At 45.2% G+C, this 18,289-nt stretch overlaps 2 protein-coding genes across 3 annotated transcripts in view; both read left to right on the top strand.

Moving 5' to 3' along the window:
* Window positions 1–2,898: 2,898 nt before the first annotated feature.
* On the top strand, window positions 2,899–7,482 carry KCTD14 (potassium channel tetramerization domain containing 14). Its single transcript, XM_052812749.1, has 2 exons — window positions 2,899–3,149; window positions 5,813–7,482. Exons 1-2 carry the CDS (start codon window positions 3,081–3,083, stop codon window positions 6,482–6,484), a joined length of 741 nt encoding a protein of 246 aa, XP_052668709.1. The 5' UTR covers window positions 2,899–3,080; the 3' UTR covers window positions 6,485–7,482.
* A 1,555-nt stretch (window positions 7,483–9,037) lies between these two features.
* Window positions 9,038–18,289, top strand: part of INTS4 (integrator complex subunit 4) — a 39,082-nt gene continuing 29,830 nt past the window's right edge. The window contains exons 1-8 of one of the 2 annotated variants that reach the window (XM_052812160.1): window positions 9,038–9,161; window positions 9,813–10,004; window positions 11,871–11,988; window positions 13,983–14,089; window positions 14,297–14,482; window positions 16,136–16,186; window positions 16,834–16,922; window positions 17,188–17,308. In XM_052812160.1, the coding sequence (XP_052668120.1) occupies window positions 9,108–9,161; window positions 9,813–10,004; window positions 11,871–11,988; window positions 13,983–14,089; window positions 14,297–14,482; window positions 16,136–16,186; window positions 16,834–16,922; window positions 17,188–17,308 (918 nt within the window). In that variant the 5' untranslated portion in view covers window positions 9,038–9,107. Of the gene's footprint in view, window positions 9,162–9,809; window positions 10,005–11,870; window positions 11,989–13,982; window positions 14,090–14,296; window positions 14,483–16,135; window positions 16,187–16,833; window positions 16,923–17,187; window positions 17,309–18,289 lie in introns of both variants that reach the window. The other variant, XM_052812159.1, reaches the window with a different exon arrangement.

Below are 18,289 nucleotides of genomic sequence, written 5' to 3'. Positions count from 1 at the left end.
TGGAGATGTTCATGGTCTTGGCTTTTTACTTCCTTCTCAAGGGAAGAATGAGGTTCAAACCAGCCTCAGCTAGCTGTTACCAGCAGCGTGGACTGCTGAGAGCCTTGTCAGAGCTGTCTCCTCCAGAACCTTCCAAAACCCTGATCCCACTTCTGCCTTTCATGGGCTGCTCCCCCACCCACTGGTTTCCTCAGCATGCCTTTCACCGTGGGGTAAAAGGAGGACTGACAAACTGCGAGAGTGACTGTTTCCACTTAGTGCAGGCACAGAGGGCTTTGATGCAGAGTCGGATGCCTGCCCAGCAAAGCTGTGACACCAAACAGGTCAAATGTGTGGTCCTAGTAATCCAGGATGCCACCCCTGATGTGACCACCTAAAAAAAAGGCACCAAATCCCCCTGGGCAGGCAGCGATATGCCAATGGCTTGGGCTGTGAGAAGTTCTTCCTAAGGCCCTCTTTTGAGATCAGATGAATTTGGCAGTTTAAATCAAATCCTTATTGAAAAGGGGAAAAAAAATCCAACTGGGAGTAATTTGTATAGCAGGACTGAAAAATGCCATCTTAAAGCAAGACGTGCAGTTGGTGGGATTAAAAAGTCCCAGAAGCAGCACAAATAATAACAATCAGATTTTTCTCATACATGGTGACTTCCAGCCAAAATACTTCACAGACTTTCAGGCTGATTCTTTGTCCTATAATGTGCCAGCAAAAGTGGCCAAGATGTAAAAAAGGAGTAAAAGAGTGGGGGAACCAGACCAGTATGTTCATCAGACTGAAGGACCAGCTTTGGTTGGCCTAGCAGTAGAAAAGATTTGTGGACATCAGCTAACAACTAGTCATTTTGCTGAAGTGGTAAGAATCTGCACTGCGGCATTGAAGGTTTGGCCTCAAACCGCATCGGCCACCCTTGATTCTGGTTTGGGGAAACGTTTCAGATGAGCTTTTGAAAAAAGTAACCTCTTCTACTGGTCTTCACCCTTCCCTAGTGAAAAGCTTGTGGGAGCAGAAAGGTGACAGTCCACCCGTCTATCCAGTTCTGCAGCTGCAGAATTGAAAGGTTATCACCTCCGGCATCGAGGACGTGCGGTATAGAACGACTCTGAACTCCACCTCCGCCAGTTATACCCAGGGTATTTTCTGAAGCACCTACGTGAGCCAGCCCAAAGAATGGGATTTGCAGGAATCAAAAGCCCAGAATATGCTGATCTTCCAGCTCTCCCCGTTTCCCAATAAGCATTGATTTTTTAAAATTTATTACAGGTCACAAAACCTGGCCTCTCAAGCAGATCTCACTAGTGCATCCAGCACTACTATTCTTCTGGTCTGGCAAAGGGGAAATTCAAAGCAGCAGAGATAACTCAGACACAGGTTATTATTGAAGATCCCTCAGGATGCTTCAGAGCAGCAGAAGCAAAATGTAAGTTGGGTTCGATGAGAGGTTCACCCAAATGCACAAAGCATTCAAAAGAATATGGGTCCGGCTTTGATGGAGCCTTGGGAGAGGACTGGCTTTATTCTCAAAGTGAGTGAATCAGTGCAAATTATAACCCTTTTTTGCTATGTGCCTCAAGCTTCTGGTCAGATCGATGCTCTATTCTGGGAGGATATAGATCCAGCAAAATCCTTGGAGGATGGAAAACCAGCAAAGCTGGTGTCCATAAGCACAATGTAGATTTTGTGCAGATGGTTTCCTTATATACCATGCTGTCATTTTTCATCATTAAAATCTCCCCCAGGAAGATTTTTAGGCAGCGCTGTATTTGTCTGAGATTTTCCCTTTGATTGCTAGTATCAGGAAGCAGCCTGAAATGAAAGAGAATGAGGCAAGGTTGGTAGAGGAGATGAAACCTTTTATTAGACCAACAAAAACTGGAAAAAAATGGAAAAAAAACTAAGCAAGCTGAAACAGGATCTGACAGACCTGAGAAAGCCTTGTGTGCCCTAAAGCATGGATGTTTTTATCCATCTATATCAGCTGATCTAATAAAAGATATTGTCTCTTATTACAAACATTGACTTACATCTCCGGACAATCATGTCCACAGCAATTTTGCCACCATAATGGAACAAAGACACAGAAGCGATGAGTGGCCTGAAGACAAATTTGAAAGCAACAGTGCACTCAGAAATACCAAGAATAAAACCAAGGAGCCTCTGCAGGCCTGTGGTCCAGATCTAGAGAGGTTATTTAGGCTCACTCTGATTTGATCCTCTGCATTTAAAAAATGAACCCAGACATCCTTGTGAGTGTTTCAATGCTGCGAGAAACAGTCCCACTACCACTAAATCTGTGGTGCTCTCCACTTTCAGTACCTGGTGGATACAGGATATGAGAAAACAATGTCATGCAAAGATACTAATCAAATATTTATGAGCAATAGAAAAAACAGTTCAGGCTCAAGCAGAGATTCAGGTTTGGTTTTATTTAACTTGCACAGATTACTCAGTGCCCAGAGATTGTATTGGAAAGGAAGAAAATGCCACCACCTTGGACAGATTGTAGACACCCTGATCCGTCATCGATGGGTATGACAAATGGGATCAATGAGATAGTTTGGGATGAACTCTGCTTTAAAACAGCAGCACATAGAGGCCAAAAAGCTGTGAAAACGTTTACTGGTTCCAATACAACCAGTTCACGAGGCAGAGGCGGGCACACGGGCACACACTGCAGGGCTCCTCGGAGGTGCTCTGGGCACGGGGCCTCCTTTGGAAAGGATTATTTGGCTCTTAGTCACCGCACAGATAGTATTACAGGAGGTGTGCACTGGCAGCCAGCCCAAGTCCACCCTGCACCTTGCTGGTTGCCAGAAAACTAATGAGCAAATAGTTCCGCTTTCAGGCTGTTCCCTCCCCTCTCCCTACACCTGCAGCCTGTACCAGAGCTGTGCCTGGAGCAAAACCAGAGCCTCTGGCGCAGCGGTTGGGTTGGGAGCTTGGAAAAAAACCTGACCCAACAAAGAAAAAAAACAAGGGAAAGAGGACTGGAGCACGGCGTGGAGCCATCCTGCGTGTGGGGCAGGACCCGAGCACTGAGCAGCAGGTTTTCCCACACCGCTGAGCCGTCAGTTCCCGGGGAGATGAGCATTTCGTCGGAGCACAAGCCCCTTGGGAAGCAGGTCACCAGTAGCCTGCATACGGTGAATAAGGTATGGGCTCTGGGGCACAATTTCCTCCTGTGGGATCAAAGCATCCCCTTTGGGCTACATTAGAGGGTTTTTTTACCCCCATCTGCTATTTTGAAGACACCAGGGCTTGCCAGATATGTGACCAAGAAGAGGACTCTAGGTAAAAAGCTGTGCCTGACTCTGACCTGTTTGCACCAGTTTGCTTACAGAAGGGCCACGTCCCTCGCAAGCACACAAGATCTGGCAACAGCAAATAACCAGAGTCATTCTTTTTCTCCTTTGACAAGAGGTGGAATTAATTTAATATTAATTGATCAGATCCCTAAATAAGAGCCTGTTGTGCGTTTGGGGTTTTTTCAACAGTTCTTAGAGTCTCTAATGATGCAAAAGCTGCCCTGTGTTGCAGATATGCAGAATCATCAGGTGGGAGCAGTAGTTTTTCTAGCTCTAAGGAAAATTAATGGCAATCTCAGAGAAGCAGCATATTACTAGGCAGAAATCAGTGACGAGATCAGATGATGTTTTCCTTTTCGTCTCCTCTGCCCTCAGTCTATTGCTAACCAGTTTCTCTTCTCTTTGGTAGCTGTACAGCCTCTCCCGAGACCTTTCTGGCTTTAAAAAATCCAACCTTCTTGTGTTGCACTTTTCAGGTGTAGGTTGCAAAATGCTTCCCCAAGGAGGTAACTGTTTTGCAGATTAATAAACTGGGGCATAGATAGGTGGAATTACTTTCCTAAGTGTCACCTCACTGGCTAATTACAGAGCTGGGAATTAGCTGGTGCCAGTACTCCCAGTCTGCTGGGAACCAGTTCGGTCCCAGGCCAAAACCATTAATCAAGATCTGAGAAATAAGGTTAGTTCGGCTACTGCATTAATGAAGAACATTTTACCCATTTGTATTAGTGACAAACAGCATGAAACATCTGACCTGCCATCTGAAAACAGAGCAAAGGCTCAAAGGCATGAGACACTTCTACCAAATGATCCCTGCCAGGGAAGGTTGTTGTCATCACTTGCACTAATGGCAAATTTCCTAACTGAGAGGCTTTATTAAAGAAACAGCTTTGGGCTGTGCTCTTCAGTGGGTGGAAATCACCACATAGTCTCAGACAGAATAATTTTTTACATCTCCTTGGCCCTAGTGCAAATGATTGCCCTCGAGATGGAGCCACCCACACTAGGGCAAAGCAATATTCCAGCTGGGTCTTTGGCCTGAATCTTCTGTTGTTTCCCTGGCTTGCCCAGGCTTTGAGCAAATTTCTGCTAAACCTGATAGCTTGCTGCTGTTTAAAGGGAAGGTCTCCCCCTGCTCCTGCTTGTCTGTTCCCAGTCTTTTCTTTTTGCCACCTCTGATGCTTGTTAAATCCTCAGTGAGCCTCAGCTCAATAAGATGAAGGAGAAGCAGAGCTGGCACGAGGTGAGCAACAGAAGCACGTAGGTAGGTACAAGGATGGAAAAAGGAGAGGGCAGCAGGAGCTTCCCCTCCTCCTGGTGTGAGCTGTGGGATCAGCTCACGTCATCGCATGGGTCTGTACTTGTGGGATCCAGCTAAGCACTTAAGTACACGCTTCACTTGAGGCATGTGACTAGCAGCACTGAGGCAGATCCTTGCATGATCTGATCCAAGGAAGAGCAGGTGAGCTCTTGGAAAAAAGGGTTGTTTATCGACTCATGCCTTCCCAATGGCAGGTGTGGTCCCAGCCAGGCATGTGACTTGCATTACAGCAGTGACGGCAGGAGGGAAAATAGCTGTCTCCTTTCTTCCCTCTCCTTGTTCTCTACTGAGTACTATAAAAAATGACCGAGTGCGAAGGGAGGCTGTTAAAACTCTTCAGCACTGAACCGTCAGGAAGGGCAGACTGGACACCAGGTCCAGCTTTCTGGGCATTCAGGCCTCCTCCAATGTGTTTCTGTTAGCAGTGGTGTTAATGCATGGTGAAATAAAATAAATCCAAACACAAACTTTACATTCTTCCTTCTTAAATCCCTATCAGTTGCATGAATTATTTTACTTCCTAGCTAAAGCTGTCATACATTTTTAAAGTGCTTTGCTAAACAGCTTCTGTCCTCCACCTCTGACATGCTGGATTTTTGTGTCTTACTTCAGTATTTATAACCAAACCCCCAGATGAGTGGAAGCCAATTCCACCCATTTCTAAAGTTTCAAAGAGCTTTAGTTCCTTCTTTGAAGAGAAAACACCAGCTTGGAAGAGAAGAATGGAGTTGCACAGCTTTGAGCTCTATCCTTGCCCCTCTCCACATGGGTAGGGTGAGGGCTCACAGATGGCTCTCGCTGGAAGGACAGGGGCCAGCAGGGACAATGCTTGTGTGGGACTTAGGAGATTGACACTGACAGCTTCCCTGGGCAGGGTGTTTCTTGTCCCTCTTCCCCGCTGGCAAAACGACACTTTCCTACATCCCAAAGATGTGGTGAGGACTTAGACATTTAGAAATGTCTCTGCTGCTCTGGTTATAAGGACTGTGTAGACACCCTGCATCTGCTTTTAGCAATAAATGGGGTGGATGTTCCCATCTGTCCCCCAAGAGATGGGAGCTCATATCACTCTTCACACTGTCATTCCAATTTCTAGCCGCAAACACATTTTTTTTTCCTTGACACTTCCATGTTGATGGCCTCAGACAGGTAATACACGTGGCTTTTTGTCTCCTTGTGATACTTGCAGTTGTCACCGATTGTGGAGTTAAATGTTGGTGGGGAGATGTACACCACAACGCTGAGCACCTTAAAGAAACACCCTGGCTCCAAGCTGGCAGAGATGTTCACCGGCCAGCCCAAACTCAGGACTGACTCTGAAGGGAGGTTCTTCATCGACAGGCCAGGCACCTATTTCAAATACATCTTGGAGTACCTGCGCAGTAACCAAGTGCCCACCCAGTGCATCCAGGACGTCTACAAGGAGGCATTGTTCTACGACATCGAACCTCTAATCAAGCAGCTAGAGGACTCCCCGCAGATCTTCGGGGAGCTCGTGGCGAGGAAGCAGTTTCTGGCTCGTGTGCCCAACTACAGTGAGAACATCGAACTGATGATCCGCATCGCGAGGGCAGAAGCGGTCGCATCCCGCCGGTCCAGCGTCATCGTGTGCGTGGTCAGAACTGAGGAGGACGCGGCCAGATGTCAGGATGCCTTGAACAGCTTGGACATGGATAAAAAATCCGTGGTGAAGTTTGGCCCCTGGAAGGCAGCGCCAAGTATTTCTGATCTGCTGGACTGCATTCAAATGGATGTTGAAGCGAAAGGGTATAAAATAGCCTTTCAGCCTCACGTTGCTGAAAAAGGTTTTCGCTTCAAATCGCATGATTTCTTCTACAAGTTCCTGTTCACCTGGTGGTAGCAAAGTGCCGCCATCGATGGGGAACAGACAAAAGCAATTATTAAAACAAATCAACTTGGGCCGTGGAGACTAAGCCATGACCAGAGGGACAGGAAGAAATGCATGGGCCAACACATGGATCTCCTTTGGTCATGTGCCAAATTAAAGAGCACTTAAGAGCCACTGCTTACTTGGGCTTTAGGGGATAACTACGATTTAAAAGATAATACAAAAGGGAGGAATTTTACTTTTTCAGTGCTGCTGACTATTAGATAAATTCAGAGGCAGATCTGAGGGTCGAGCCAACCTCACTCAACCCAAGAGAAATGAATAAGCCCAAATACACCTCGTGGACACGTGGAGTTGGTCTCCCAGTGAAACAGGAACAGGTCACATATGTGCAATTGCCGATGGAAACACTGACAGCTGCATTAACACATGCTCAAATTAAATTTGGATCCCTAACAAGAAGGCAAAAGCTCTTTTCCTCACTGTTTTCCATACCAGAACCTAGGTTAAAAAGAAGGATTTCAGGGTCCCCCACTCTCCTCTTGTTCCTCCAGTGGGCAGCCTATTCTCTAGGCAATGTATTTATTACTGTTATTTATTATTTATTCTGAAGGAAAGATAGAGAACCTCAGCTATGGTCCATGATCAACAAAAGGTAAAAACACTATCACTGATCTGAGGAGTTTATAATCTAAGGACACGCACTCCTCTATCAGACCACACTATTTTAATCTTTTTCTCGTGACATTCATTATTATTACAATACTATTTCTAAATATATAAGCTTCTGGAAGAATAGGGAAAGCCTACCGTGGTTTGATGGGAAGGAAGCGCCACTGAAGTGGCAGTCTGGGACCTCAGTGCGAATTCTCCTTTACAGACCATGAGTTGGGTCCTACATTGTGTTTTAAAATCTTAGTATTCAGAAGTTTATTTTTATACTGAAGATGGCTGTTAGCTTGGTTTTAATCACTCTGAAAAACATAACGGCTAATTTGATTATATTTCTTTTATTACTCAGAACATGGATTTCTTCCAGTTAAGGACAACAATCTGTTACGTTAAATAAATAACTTTTAAAAGCTCTTTGAATGATACAGAAGTGCTTTATTTACTGACATCTCCCCTAAAGATCTTAAGTTTTATCTTTATGCTAATGGATTTGAATCATTCCTAATTAAGCTTGGTTTCAGATGTGCTCATCCTAGCACAGATTTCCCCCCAGGGAAAGTCAGGAGTCATGCCACCCACCTCAGGGCAGTTCTGCTGTAGGTGTGAGGGGACTCTTTGAGACCTCTCGCATTTATAACTGTGGTAAGTACTGATACAATCAGTGTCTAAGAAGGCAAAAAGGTTTAGAAAATAGGGTCTATGATCGTATCTATGATCATAACCAAGTGGTCAGTGGTGCTTAGCCTAGAAGAAGAGAGACCCAGGAGGGCTACAAATAGACAAAAGACTGCTTTAAGGAGGAGATCAGCTACTCTTCACATGTACTAAAGGTGGAAGAAAGGGTAACTGGCTTAAGTCACAACAAAGGAGATTGAAATTAGATATTAGGAACAAAAATCTGATTATAGGGTTGTTAAAGCCTCAAACCAATCGACTTCCCAAGACTACAGGACTGCTGTCATGAGGAGCTTGAATAGTTTTATCAAGGATGGTCTTATAGAACAGCCCAGGCTGGAAGGGACCTCGAAGGATCATCTGGCCCAACCTCTGGTGGGAAAGGGAGCCTGGATGCGATTATCAAGCACCCCGTCCTGTCACGTCTCGAAAACCCCCAGCGATGTGGACTCCACCACGTCGCTGGGGAAGTTGTTCCAGTGAACGACGGTTCTCACTGTAAAAAATTTCCCTCTTATATTGAGAGGAAACCTCTCCCGGTGCAACTTGTACCCGTTGCCCCTCGTCTTCTCCACATCTCCTTGTGAAGAGAGAGCCACCATCCTCTTTGTGGACGCCCTTTAAGTACAGGGAACACTGTGCTGAGGACCCCCCAGGGAGAAGAGACCCAACTCCTTCCATCTTTCCTCGTAGGGCACGTTCTCCAGACCTTCGATCATCTCCATGGCCCTCCTTCGGACCCTTCAGCCCCTTCCCAAATCGCCTTGTCCCCGAGGTGCAACCAAACTGTGGCCGCCCCTGGCTACCTCTAGCCACGCAGCCTCACAGATATAACTGCTGCCTGTGCCTCCTGTCACCTAACTAGACACAGGTCTGTCAGGGGGCTCCTCGGTGCCCCTCTCCTCGAAGGAGACACGTTTGAAGGCCATGCTAAGCTTTCACTGTGTCTAACGCAAGCTTGCCTGGAAACGTCAAGCCACGCTATTTATATTTTGGCCTTTATATGGTCTAACATCAAGTACTAACGAAACCGGGGGGTATTTGGGGGGTAAAAAATGAGCGGGGCTGACAGGGCTGACCCCCCTCGGCGGGGTTTGCCTGTAGGCCGGGCCAGGCCGCAGCCGCCATGTCAGGCCCGCGTTCCCGTGGCAACGGGAGGCCGCCTGACCATAGAGCGCGGCCTCCAGCCGGGAAGAGAGGACGCTGTTTCTGCCACCTCCCTGCGGGCGACTCTGTGGTTTCTCTTCCGGGTGGCGCGTACGGCGGCCGCGGAGGGCCAGGCGGCGGCATGGCGGCTCATCTGAAGAAGCGGGTGTACGAGGAGTTCACCAAGGTGGTCCAGGTAACGCACCGCCACCGGGCCGGGCCTGGCGGGGTCGGCGGGGGGACAGGGACAGCTCCGAGCTCTGCCGTGCGGTGGGTGGCTCCGGCGGAGCTGTGGGAAAAGCCGCCAGTCTAGCCGCGGGGCCTAGCCTGGGAGTGCTGCCCGCCGCCTCGGGGCCGCTGCGGTCCGTGAGGGGCTGGGGAGGAGCGGGAGGGGTTGGCCCCGGGCTTAGGGAGGCCGGAGCTGCCTGGAGGGAAGGGGACTGCCTCAGGGGGTGTGCGGGAGGGGGAGGGTGCTCCCCTCAGGGCGGGGAGGGGGCGACCTGGGGAGGGCCGCCACTGCCGGGCTGCTGCAGGCTGGGGCGTTTGTGTGTGAGAAACCGTGTTTGCCCTGGGGTGGTTGTCTGGGGTTTGGAAGGGGCAGGGTTTGCCCCAAGGTGGAGTGGGGAGAAGCAATGTTCCCCGGGGATCGGGGCTACCTGGGCAGGATGGGAGCTGCCCCAGAGAGCTGGGAATGTGTTCCTCCTCAAGATAGCTCACGGAGAGGCTAGTGACTGCTGTGGGGCACAGGAGTTTCCTTTGGCTTGGTGCGGAGACAGTGTTCCCTCTGGGAAGGAGTCAGTCAGGATTTGCTCCGCGTTTCTGAACTGCGTGTCTCTGCCCGCAGCAGCAGCACGAGGACCTGTCCGCTAAGAAGCTGCGGCTGACCAAGCCCAGCAAGTCGGCCGCGCTCCATGTCGACCTGTGCAAAGCCACCTCGCCTGCAGATGCCTTGCAGTACCTGCTCCAGTTTGCCAGGAAGCCCGTGGAAGTGGAGAGCGTGGAAGGGGTTGTCAGGATCCTGCTGGAGCATTATTACAAGGTGCTGAACCTGGGAGCCAAGCGTGCTTCCAGAATCTTCTTTCTGGTCTTGTTTTCTTGGGTTTGGATGTGGAATAGGGAGTCACAGGCTTCTGTGTTGCTGACTCAGTTGCCCGTGCTGTTGGAACCCCTCAGTGAGGAGAGTGAGTGACTGTAGTCCTTTACCCGAGTGGTTTCTGATCACGCTACTTGGTCCCTTTGCTGATGGTTTCAGGAGCCTGTGACAGGGATGTGACTATGTTATCCCTGCAGATGGCCTGCGTGATTAGTCTTAAATTAACTTAACAAGGGGCAAAGACATGACAAGTTTTCCAGGGAACCTGACTGTCCAAAGCTGGCTCGACTTTGTCGGAATCCTTCCTGACTGATGTTTCCTTACCTTGCTCTTAATTTCCTTTAACAGTGGAGCAACTTTTTAGCTATTTCTTATGCTGCAGACAAAGCACTTTAAAATGACACTTCTGAAAAAATTTTCAACAAAAAACTTGTCAACAAAAAATTCTTAACAGCAAAGTAACAAATAAATGGCAGAAGTAGTATATGCTTTGTAGTATCCTGATATTGATCCTTCACGTGACAATTAGAACTGCATTAGAAGGAGGGAGAAAATGCCCTCAGGAGTGGGTGGCTGCTTGTAAGTCAGTAAGGAAAACATTGCAGACATTATTCATAAAGCTTTAAAATGTGCCTTTATAAGTGTCCTTTTTGAAATCATTGATTTAATCTGTATTTGTGGAGAGGGTTGTCCTCTCGTGAGTAATGGTGAGTAAGCACCAAATGTATTATACTGTGGAAATCTGTGCGTCCTACCACTGATGTAAGTAGTCAGTAACCATTGTTCAAGCACATAATTTCGGCCCTGAAAAGAGAAAATGCTTCTTAGCTCAGTTGAGAAAGAGATTACTCCCACAGGTATCGCATTTGTCACTGGGGGGGGTGTGACACTGAAGTCTCTCCTATGCGCTGTTGAAAGACGTAAAAGTTATAACCATAATATTTCTGCACCTGCAGAAAGATGTAATATTTGTAAATGTAATATTACTGCACCTCTGTGTTCAGCATTGCACAATAGCTTGGTAAGATCAAAGTATGAAATTCAGACTTCTTTTTGTCTTTCTATCCTGTATTGGATATCCTTGGCAATATGATAAAAGAGGGAGCTTCCAGTTATGAACAGAAGTCTTGTTTGTACAAGCCTGTAGAAGACTCAAAATAATAACTCTTTGAAATGCATGAACTTTTAAAATCAATTTAAAATGAATACTAATTTGTGAAGCTTATTTCTGTAATTATTGCCTGTGACAGCTTTTGCTATTGCTTAAATGAGCAGATGTATGCAGCTAACATATGCTTCTTTTTTTTTTTTTTTAAACCTTGCTGTGTTGAGTTTCTTTCTTTTGGAAAAGATTTGCAGGATTCCTCCCCACCATTAAGAGAAACAGTTGGTTTTTGTAGCCCACAGGCCCTGCTGCTTAGCAGAGGTCAAGAGACCATCAGTCTCAGTTCATCTTCAAAAATTCTCCCATTTGTTCATTAAAAACTTGCAAAGATATTAACATTATCAACAGTGAATTTTCCGGCATCTTGAAAACCTGATTATTTAAACTTTAAATTTTCGAACAATATGAAGGTAATTTTGAGGAATTATGAGTAAAAGAATCATTTTGAAATGTACTGGCAGCTTCCAGATAAACATTCTAGTATGCTTAATTTTCTATGGGGTGTGCTGTGGATGTATGGAGGAGGAAGTAGCCTGACAGTAAAATTCAGACCCTTGTGCTGAATTACATATAGGTCCTGCCTGTGTGTGATGTTTCATGCTCTTCAAGCTGGAAAATGAATGGGGGTGTCTGTTGTTTCCTTCCAGGAGAATGATGCCTCTGTAAGACTGAAGATTGCTTCCTTGCTGGGGTTGTTATCGAAGACTGCAGGATTTTCCCCAGACTGCATTATGGATGATGCCATTAACACGCTTCAAAATGAGAGTAAGTCTTGCTTTTCAGGTGGTGCTTGAGATCAAGGAGAATCATGTAGTCTTTAAGCATTTAGGACAGTGGCAAGGCCCTTACATCTGAAGTGTATAATTGGCAATTGTTGCTCAGAGTATTTATTTTCTGCTTCTGTGAATGGTGACAGACAATACCATGTTCTGAGGAGGAGAAAACTGTTCCTCAGACATGCCTGCTGTATACCTCTGTTTTAAGGGAGTAAAAAGTTTGCTTATGCATCTCCATGTGAGAGCCGTTGCTTCCAAAGTGCTCTGTTTTGGAGGACAGTCTTGCTTAAAGTGGAACCTTCTTTGGAGTATTTTTCTTATCATGCTGTGGGCCAGCTCATCAGAGCTAATGCAAGAAGGCATTAATTTATTAGCATTGAATTTGTAACAGGAAAGTATAGGTTGTCCTGTTTGTGGCTTCATTAAAGTCCATTCTTATTTTCTATGTTATATTCCCAGTTTGTATGTGCTTTACCTGATGCGGTTTAATTTTATTTTAATGTCATTTATAGAGTCATAGAATGGTTTGGGTTGGAAGGGACCTTTAAAGGTCATTGAGTCCACCCCCCCTGCCATGGGCAGGGACACCTTCCACTAGAGCAGGTTGCTCAGAGCCCCGTCCAACCTGGTCTGGAACACTTTCAGGGATGGGGCATCCACAACCTCTCGGGGCAACCTGTGCCAGTGCCTCACCACCCTCACTGTAAAGAACTTCTTCCTTACCTCTAGTCTAAATCTACCTTCTTTCAGTTTAAAACCATTGTCCTTTGTCCTGTCACTACAGGGCTTCGCAAAACATCTCTCTCCATCTTTCTTATGAGCCCCTTTTACACATTGAAAGGCTGCAATAAGTTCTCCCCAGAGCCTTCTCTTCTCTGGGCTGAACAACCCCAACTCCCTCAGCTTTTCCTCACAGCAGAGGTGTTCCAGCCCTCTGATTGTTTTTGTGGCCCTCCTCTGGACTCGGTCCAACAGGTCCATGTCTGTCTTGTGCTGGGGACCCCACAGTACTAGACGCAGTACTGCAGGGGCAGAATCACCTCCCTTGACTTGCTGGCCATGCTTCTTTTCAAGTGGCCCAGGATACGATTGGCTTTCTGGGCTGCAAGTGCACATTGTCAGCTCATGTCCAATTTTTCGTTCACCAGTATCCCCATGTCCTTCTCCTCAGGGCTGCTCTCGATCCATTCATCACCCAGCCTGTATTTGTGCTTAGGATTGCCCTGATCCGTGTGCAGGACCTTGCACTTGGCATCGTTGAACTTCATGAGGTTCACAAGGGCCTCTCAAGGTCCCTCTGGATGGCATCCCTTCCCTCTAGCATGTCGACCGCACCACACAGCTTGGTGTAGTCGGCAAAGTTGCTGAGGATGCACTTGATCCCGCTGTCTGTGTCACTGATGAAGATACTAAATATTATTGGTGCCAGTATGGACCCTTGAGGGATACCACTCATTACTGGTTTCCATTTGGACACTGAGCCATTGACTGTAACTCTTTGGACACAGATATCCAGCCAGTTCCTTACCCACTGAACAGTCCATCCATCAAAACTCCTATCTCTAACTTAGAGGTAAGAGTGTTGTGGTGGTCCAGGTGAACAATAGGCTAAACGTGAATGAGCAGTGAAGGCTCACTGTGTACCAGGCTGTAGCAACAGGAGTGTAGCCAGCAGGTCAAGGGAAGAGATTATTCCCCTTTACTCAGCACTGGTTAGACCACATCTGGAATACCGCATCCAGTTTTGGGCTCCCCAGTACCAGATAAGTGCTGGTAAGGTTGAGTGAGTTCAGCAGAGGGCCACTGAGGTGGTTGGGGACTGGAGAACGTGATGTGCAAGGAGAAGCAGAGGGAACTAGGTTTTTTCTGACCTTGAAAGGAGAAGGTTTCAGGAGGACCTTCCAGCCTGGATGAGTCTGTGATACTGAGCTTCTCACCAGCTGCAGAAAGAGGTATGTAGCCTTTCACTGTTTTGTTTTGCAGAGTCTCACCAAGTCCTTGCTCAGCTGCTGGACACCCTGTTGGTGATCGGCACAAAACTCACAGAGAATCCGTCTGTCAGGATGAGACTGGTAGAGGTAGCCTGCAAGGTAAGGCGGCCTCCCTGGGGCAGGAAACTTCTATCACTGCCACAGGAAGAAAATACGCAGTCGTTGTTTAAATTATTTTAATTTTTCTTAACATACTGTTACATATTAACATTTTTTAACTGCTAGGAATCTTAGTATGATGAGTTGTTTTGAAGGGGTGAAAAAACAATAAGAATCCAGTTATGTCTGTTCTCTTCCATTCCATAGCATCTGACAGATTCTTCTCATGGTGTAAGAAATAAGTGTCTTCAGTTAATTGGCTGTCTTGGACCAGTGGAAAAAGGTGTTGCAAAAGAAGTTGAAAGCCAGGCTGCCAAAGATGTCCAGAAGATAATAGGAGATCATTTTAATGACCAGGACCCTCGTGTTAGGACTGCAGCTATAAAAGCCATGGTAAGTGTTGCTGGTACAGTGGAATAAACTGGGGTTATATAAGGAAGCTGGTAGGGGCCTGCAAACTAATCCGAAGAGGTTTAGGTTAGAGATTATTTAATTAACTTAGTCCATTTAGCATATCAAAATTACCTGGAAAAATAAACTAGGTCTTGAAATATGAGAGTGATATGAGATCTTAAGGGTCATTTTAGTGATTCATAACAATTTCTTTTTCAGCTATAGCTGAAGCAGCTTTGAAATTTGTTGACTTTTTTGAGTTTATGTAGGCTCTTTCTTTTAGTGATAAATCTGTTTTTCTTGATTTAGCATTGGTTACCAGAATTACAATGAGCCACTAGTACTCCAACATGCAATAGAGAGCTGCTTATGATGGAAACCTGTGTGATAAGTCCAGAAATAATTTTGTTTGGTTTTTTAAACAACATTTATGTTTTGCCACATGGTCACATTTGTTAGCATTCTCCAACCGTTTATGAGGTTTACTGGTTTTCATGTGGGCTGGAGCATGGGGACCCTTCAGAAGTTTTTAGCTTTGCAGAAGAGCAAGCAAAGACCATGCACTTGAAAATTTTGCTTAATGTGAGTTGCCTGTGGGTATATGGGTGTACAGAAGTTTCTCTATTACCCTTAAAATTTATAACAATATCCCGTCTAACGTGATGGTCAACAAGGGTATTTGAATTAAGGGTATTTGAATTAATGATATTAAACTCCAGAGAAAGAAGCAGGATGCAACTGAGGAGATCAGATTGCACGTGAATCTGTCTGGGATCTCCCTCTGCTGGAGGTTGCACTCCTCCTTCATTCCATTCTAATTTTTGTTGGTACAATTTTTTTTAAAGTCATTCAAGTGACTTTTATGATGGCATTCAGCCAAATCCGTAGCAAGATTTATGACTTTAATTTATAATTACAGCACAAAGACAACTGTCCTTCTGTTGTTTGAAGCATGGAAATGTCCCGAATGAATTCAGGGTCACTAACCACTTTTAGGGTTCTTGATCATAGTTTTCCTTGCTACCATGTTTGTGGTTTTTTCTTTAATTTTGTCACTGTCTTGTTGGACTTTGAAGAAGTGGATATAGAAAAGCAACTGTTTCTTTTTGACGGTATTCAGCCAGATATTATCCCTTTGTTTATAAGTTAGATTCATGATACTTTCTTATTCCAGATAGCAAAAATCGTCCTACTAAATGCTGTTTCTATTCCTTTGGTTCGGTGATTGAAAGATTTACAGGGCATGAAAATTCACTGGCAATGCTACTTTTGGGTCCATGTTTCAGGAATGGCAGTAAACTAATTATTTTGAAGATTCCTGTATCTGTTTTAATTGTTGTTGAATATGGCTAATACTAAACAACTGTTTGAAGGTTGGGAGAATGGACAGACAGTGTATTTATATAAATTGTAGTTTTCTAATCAATCAAAGTATGAATGGCTGTGAAGTTTAAAAAAATTGTACTGAAGTCAAGATTATTATTTAAAATACTTACAGGCAAGATAATGAAATATTTTAATTATAGCAGCAATCAAGAAATGCAAGCAACTAAGTTTACTCAAAGCAGAAAAAACAGTGGTGAAAACTTGGTCTGTGTCACTTAAACCTATGGTTATACTTTCTTGTGACTTTTTTTTTTTTTTTCTCTGTAGCTGCAGCTTCATGAAAGAGGATTAAAATTACAGCAGGCTATTTACAGTCAGGTAAAACCTTGTATTAATTTGTATTTATTTTGTACTTGCTTGCATATCTTGTTTTTTAGATTCTGTGACAATGTGCTTTGAGAGGAGGAGGGCACTGAACAGAGGTGGAATATTTTGCACTTAGGTTGCTGATATTCCTTATTGTCCTATGGCAGTGGAAATAAAAATCTATTTTGCATCCATTGTGCTTAAACGCAATAAAGCCTATGCTCTGATATATATTGTTTATTGAGGGAGGTAATCATGGGAAGAGCAAGGTATTACGTAATTATTGCTGTCGTCTGACAATCTTGGTCTTAAACCCTTGTTCGCTGGAGAGTACACATGAAGCCTATATATGTTACATCAGTAAGGTTGCGCAGCTGAAGCCTGTATCAAATTAGTTCTATTACAGATTCACATTTTGTGCTTCCTGCATAGTACAGGCAATTCTGTAGTTTTACAGCATGTGCCTGATTGACTTTATTAGGACTAGTCTACCTGATCAAACTTGGAAATACTAGGGAGTAGAAGGGAAGACTGAATTCATCCTGATTTTTAATCTGTCCTAACTGATTCATGGTAAGGATCCTAAATCCTCTGTGGGAAGTGAATGACAGCTCAGGTGGAGATACTTCAGGTATATTGGACTGCGAATCTTCTTTCAGGCCTGCAAGCTGTTGGCAGATGATTATGAGCAAGTGCGCAGTGCTGCAGTTCAGCTAATTTGGGTCCTCAGTCAACTTTACCCTGAAAGGTATGTATTGTATGCAAAGTGACTCGAAGTATTGGCAGAGTAATCATCCTCATCCTGAGAGTTTTGTGCTAGTAAGTCTCAGGAGTAGCTGTTAGAAAACTGATGTGTACAAATTGCTGATACGTGATAAGAATGCACTGATCCGGATGAAGTTTTGGTTCCTGGTATTTGTTGCACATCCATAGGAATTCAGCATAGTTGTTTCTTACTTGGTGCCATCCAGCATGGCATAAGATCAACAAACTGATTTATGTTTCTCTGTTAGCATTGTCCCGATTCCTTCTTCTAATGAAGAAATTCGCTTGGTTGATGATGCATTTGGAAAAATTTGTCATATGGTTAGTGATGGTTCCTGGGTTGTTAGAGTACAAGCTGCTAAGTTATTGGTAAGTTGCATTCTTTTCTTCTCTAGTTGAGAATAGTTCATCTTCTGTTACTTTACTTTTCACATATATTTGTGTTGTGGTTTAACCCCAGCCAACAACTAAGCATCACACAGCTGCTCACTCACTCCCCCCACGGTGGGATGGGGGAGAGAATCGGAAGAGTTAAAGTGAGAAAACTTGTGGGCTGAGATAAAGACAGTTAATAGGTAAACGAGAAGCCGTGCACACAAGCAAAGCAAAACCAGGAATCCATTCCCCACTTCCCATGGGCAGGCAGGAGTTCAGCCGTCTCCAGGACAGCAGGGCTCCATCACGCCTAACGGGGACTTGGGAAGACAAACGCCATCACTCCCAACGTCCCCCCCTTCCTTCTTCTTCTTCTTCCCTCAGCTTTATCTGCCGAGCATGACGTCCTACGGTCTGGAATATCCCTTGGGTCAGTCGGGGTCAGCTGTCCCGGCTGTGTCCCCTCCAACTCCTTGTGCCCCCCCAGCCTCCTCGCTGGTGGGGTGGGGGGAGAAGCAGCAAAGCCCTTGGCTCTGTGTAAGCCCTGCTCAGCAGGAAGGCAAACATCTCTGTTTTATCAATACATTTTTCAGCCCAAATCCAAAACATAGCCCCATACTAGCTACTGTGAAGAAAATTAACTCTATCCCAGCGAAAACCAGCACAACTTGAAAAGAAATGGCAGGATGTTTTAAGAACTGTACAGGTAAATTTCTACCAAAATTCTGAGAAGAAAGAAATGGGAGGGGTTGAGGAAACCCAAAAGTTTCTCAGCTGAACTATGCATTGACTCTTTCCTTCAGAGTAGAGGGTTGGGTATCCAAGAAAAAAAACAAGTACTTGTCGTAATTCCCTCCCTCTACTTCTCCAGCACAGGACATGTAAACCAACTGAACTCAAGAAAGACCTTCTTAACCTCAGTGGGAAAATAAGATGTTCTGACCATCTTAAGTAAACTTCTTTAAACTCTGACAT

Source organism: Harpia harpyja, chromosome 17 (genome assembly GCF_026419915.1).
Source record: "Harpia harpyja isolate bHarHar1 chromosome 17, bHarHar1 primary haplotype, whole genome shotgun sequence".
In the NCBI taxonomy this organism is placed as follows: Eukaryota; Metazoa; Chordata; class Aves; order Accipitriformes; family Accipitridae; genus Harpia; species Harpia harpyja.
Note: the sequence above shows the minus strand (reverse complement) of the source record. Positions and strands in the feature narration are given on the sequence as shown.

Coding starts and splice junctions, on each gene's coding strand:
- KCTD14 (XM_052812749.1), top strand. CDS start 3,081: ATGAGCATTTCGTCGGAGCACAAGCCCCTTGGGAAGCAGGTCACCAGT. Junction 3,150..5,812: donor GCCTGCATACGGTGAATAAG/GTATGGGCTCTG, acceptor TGATACTTGCAG/TTGTCACCGATTGTGGAGTT.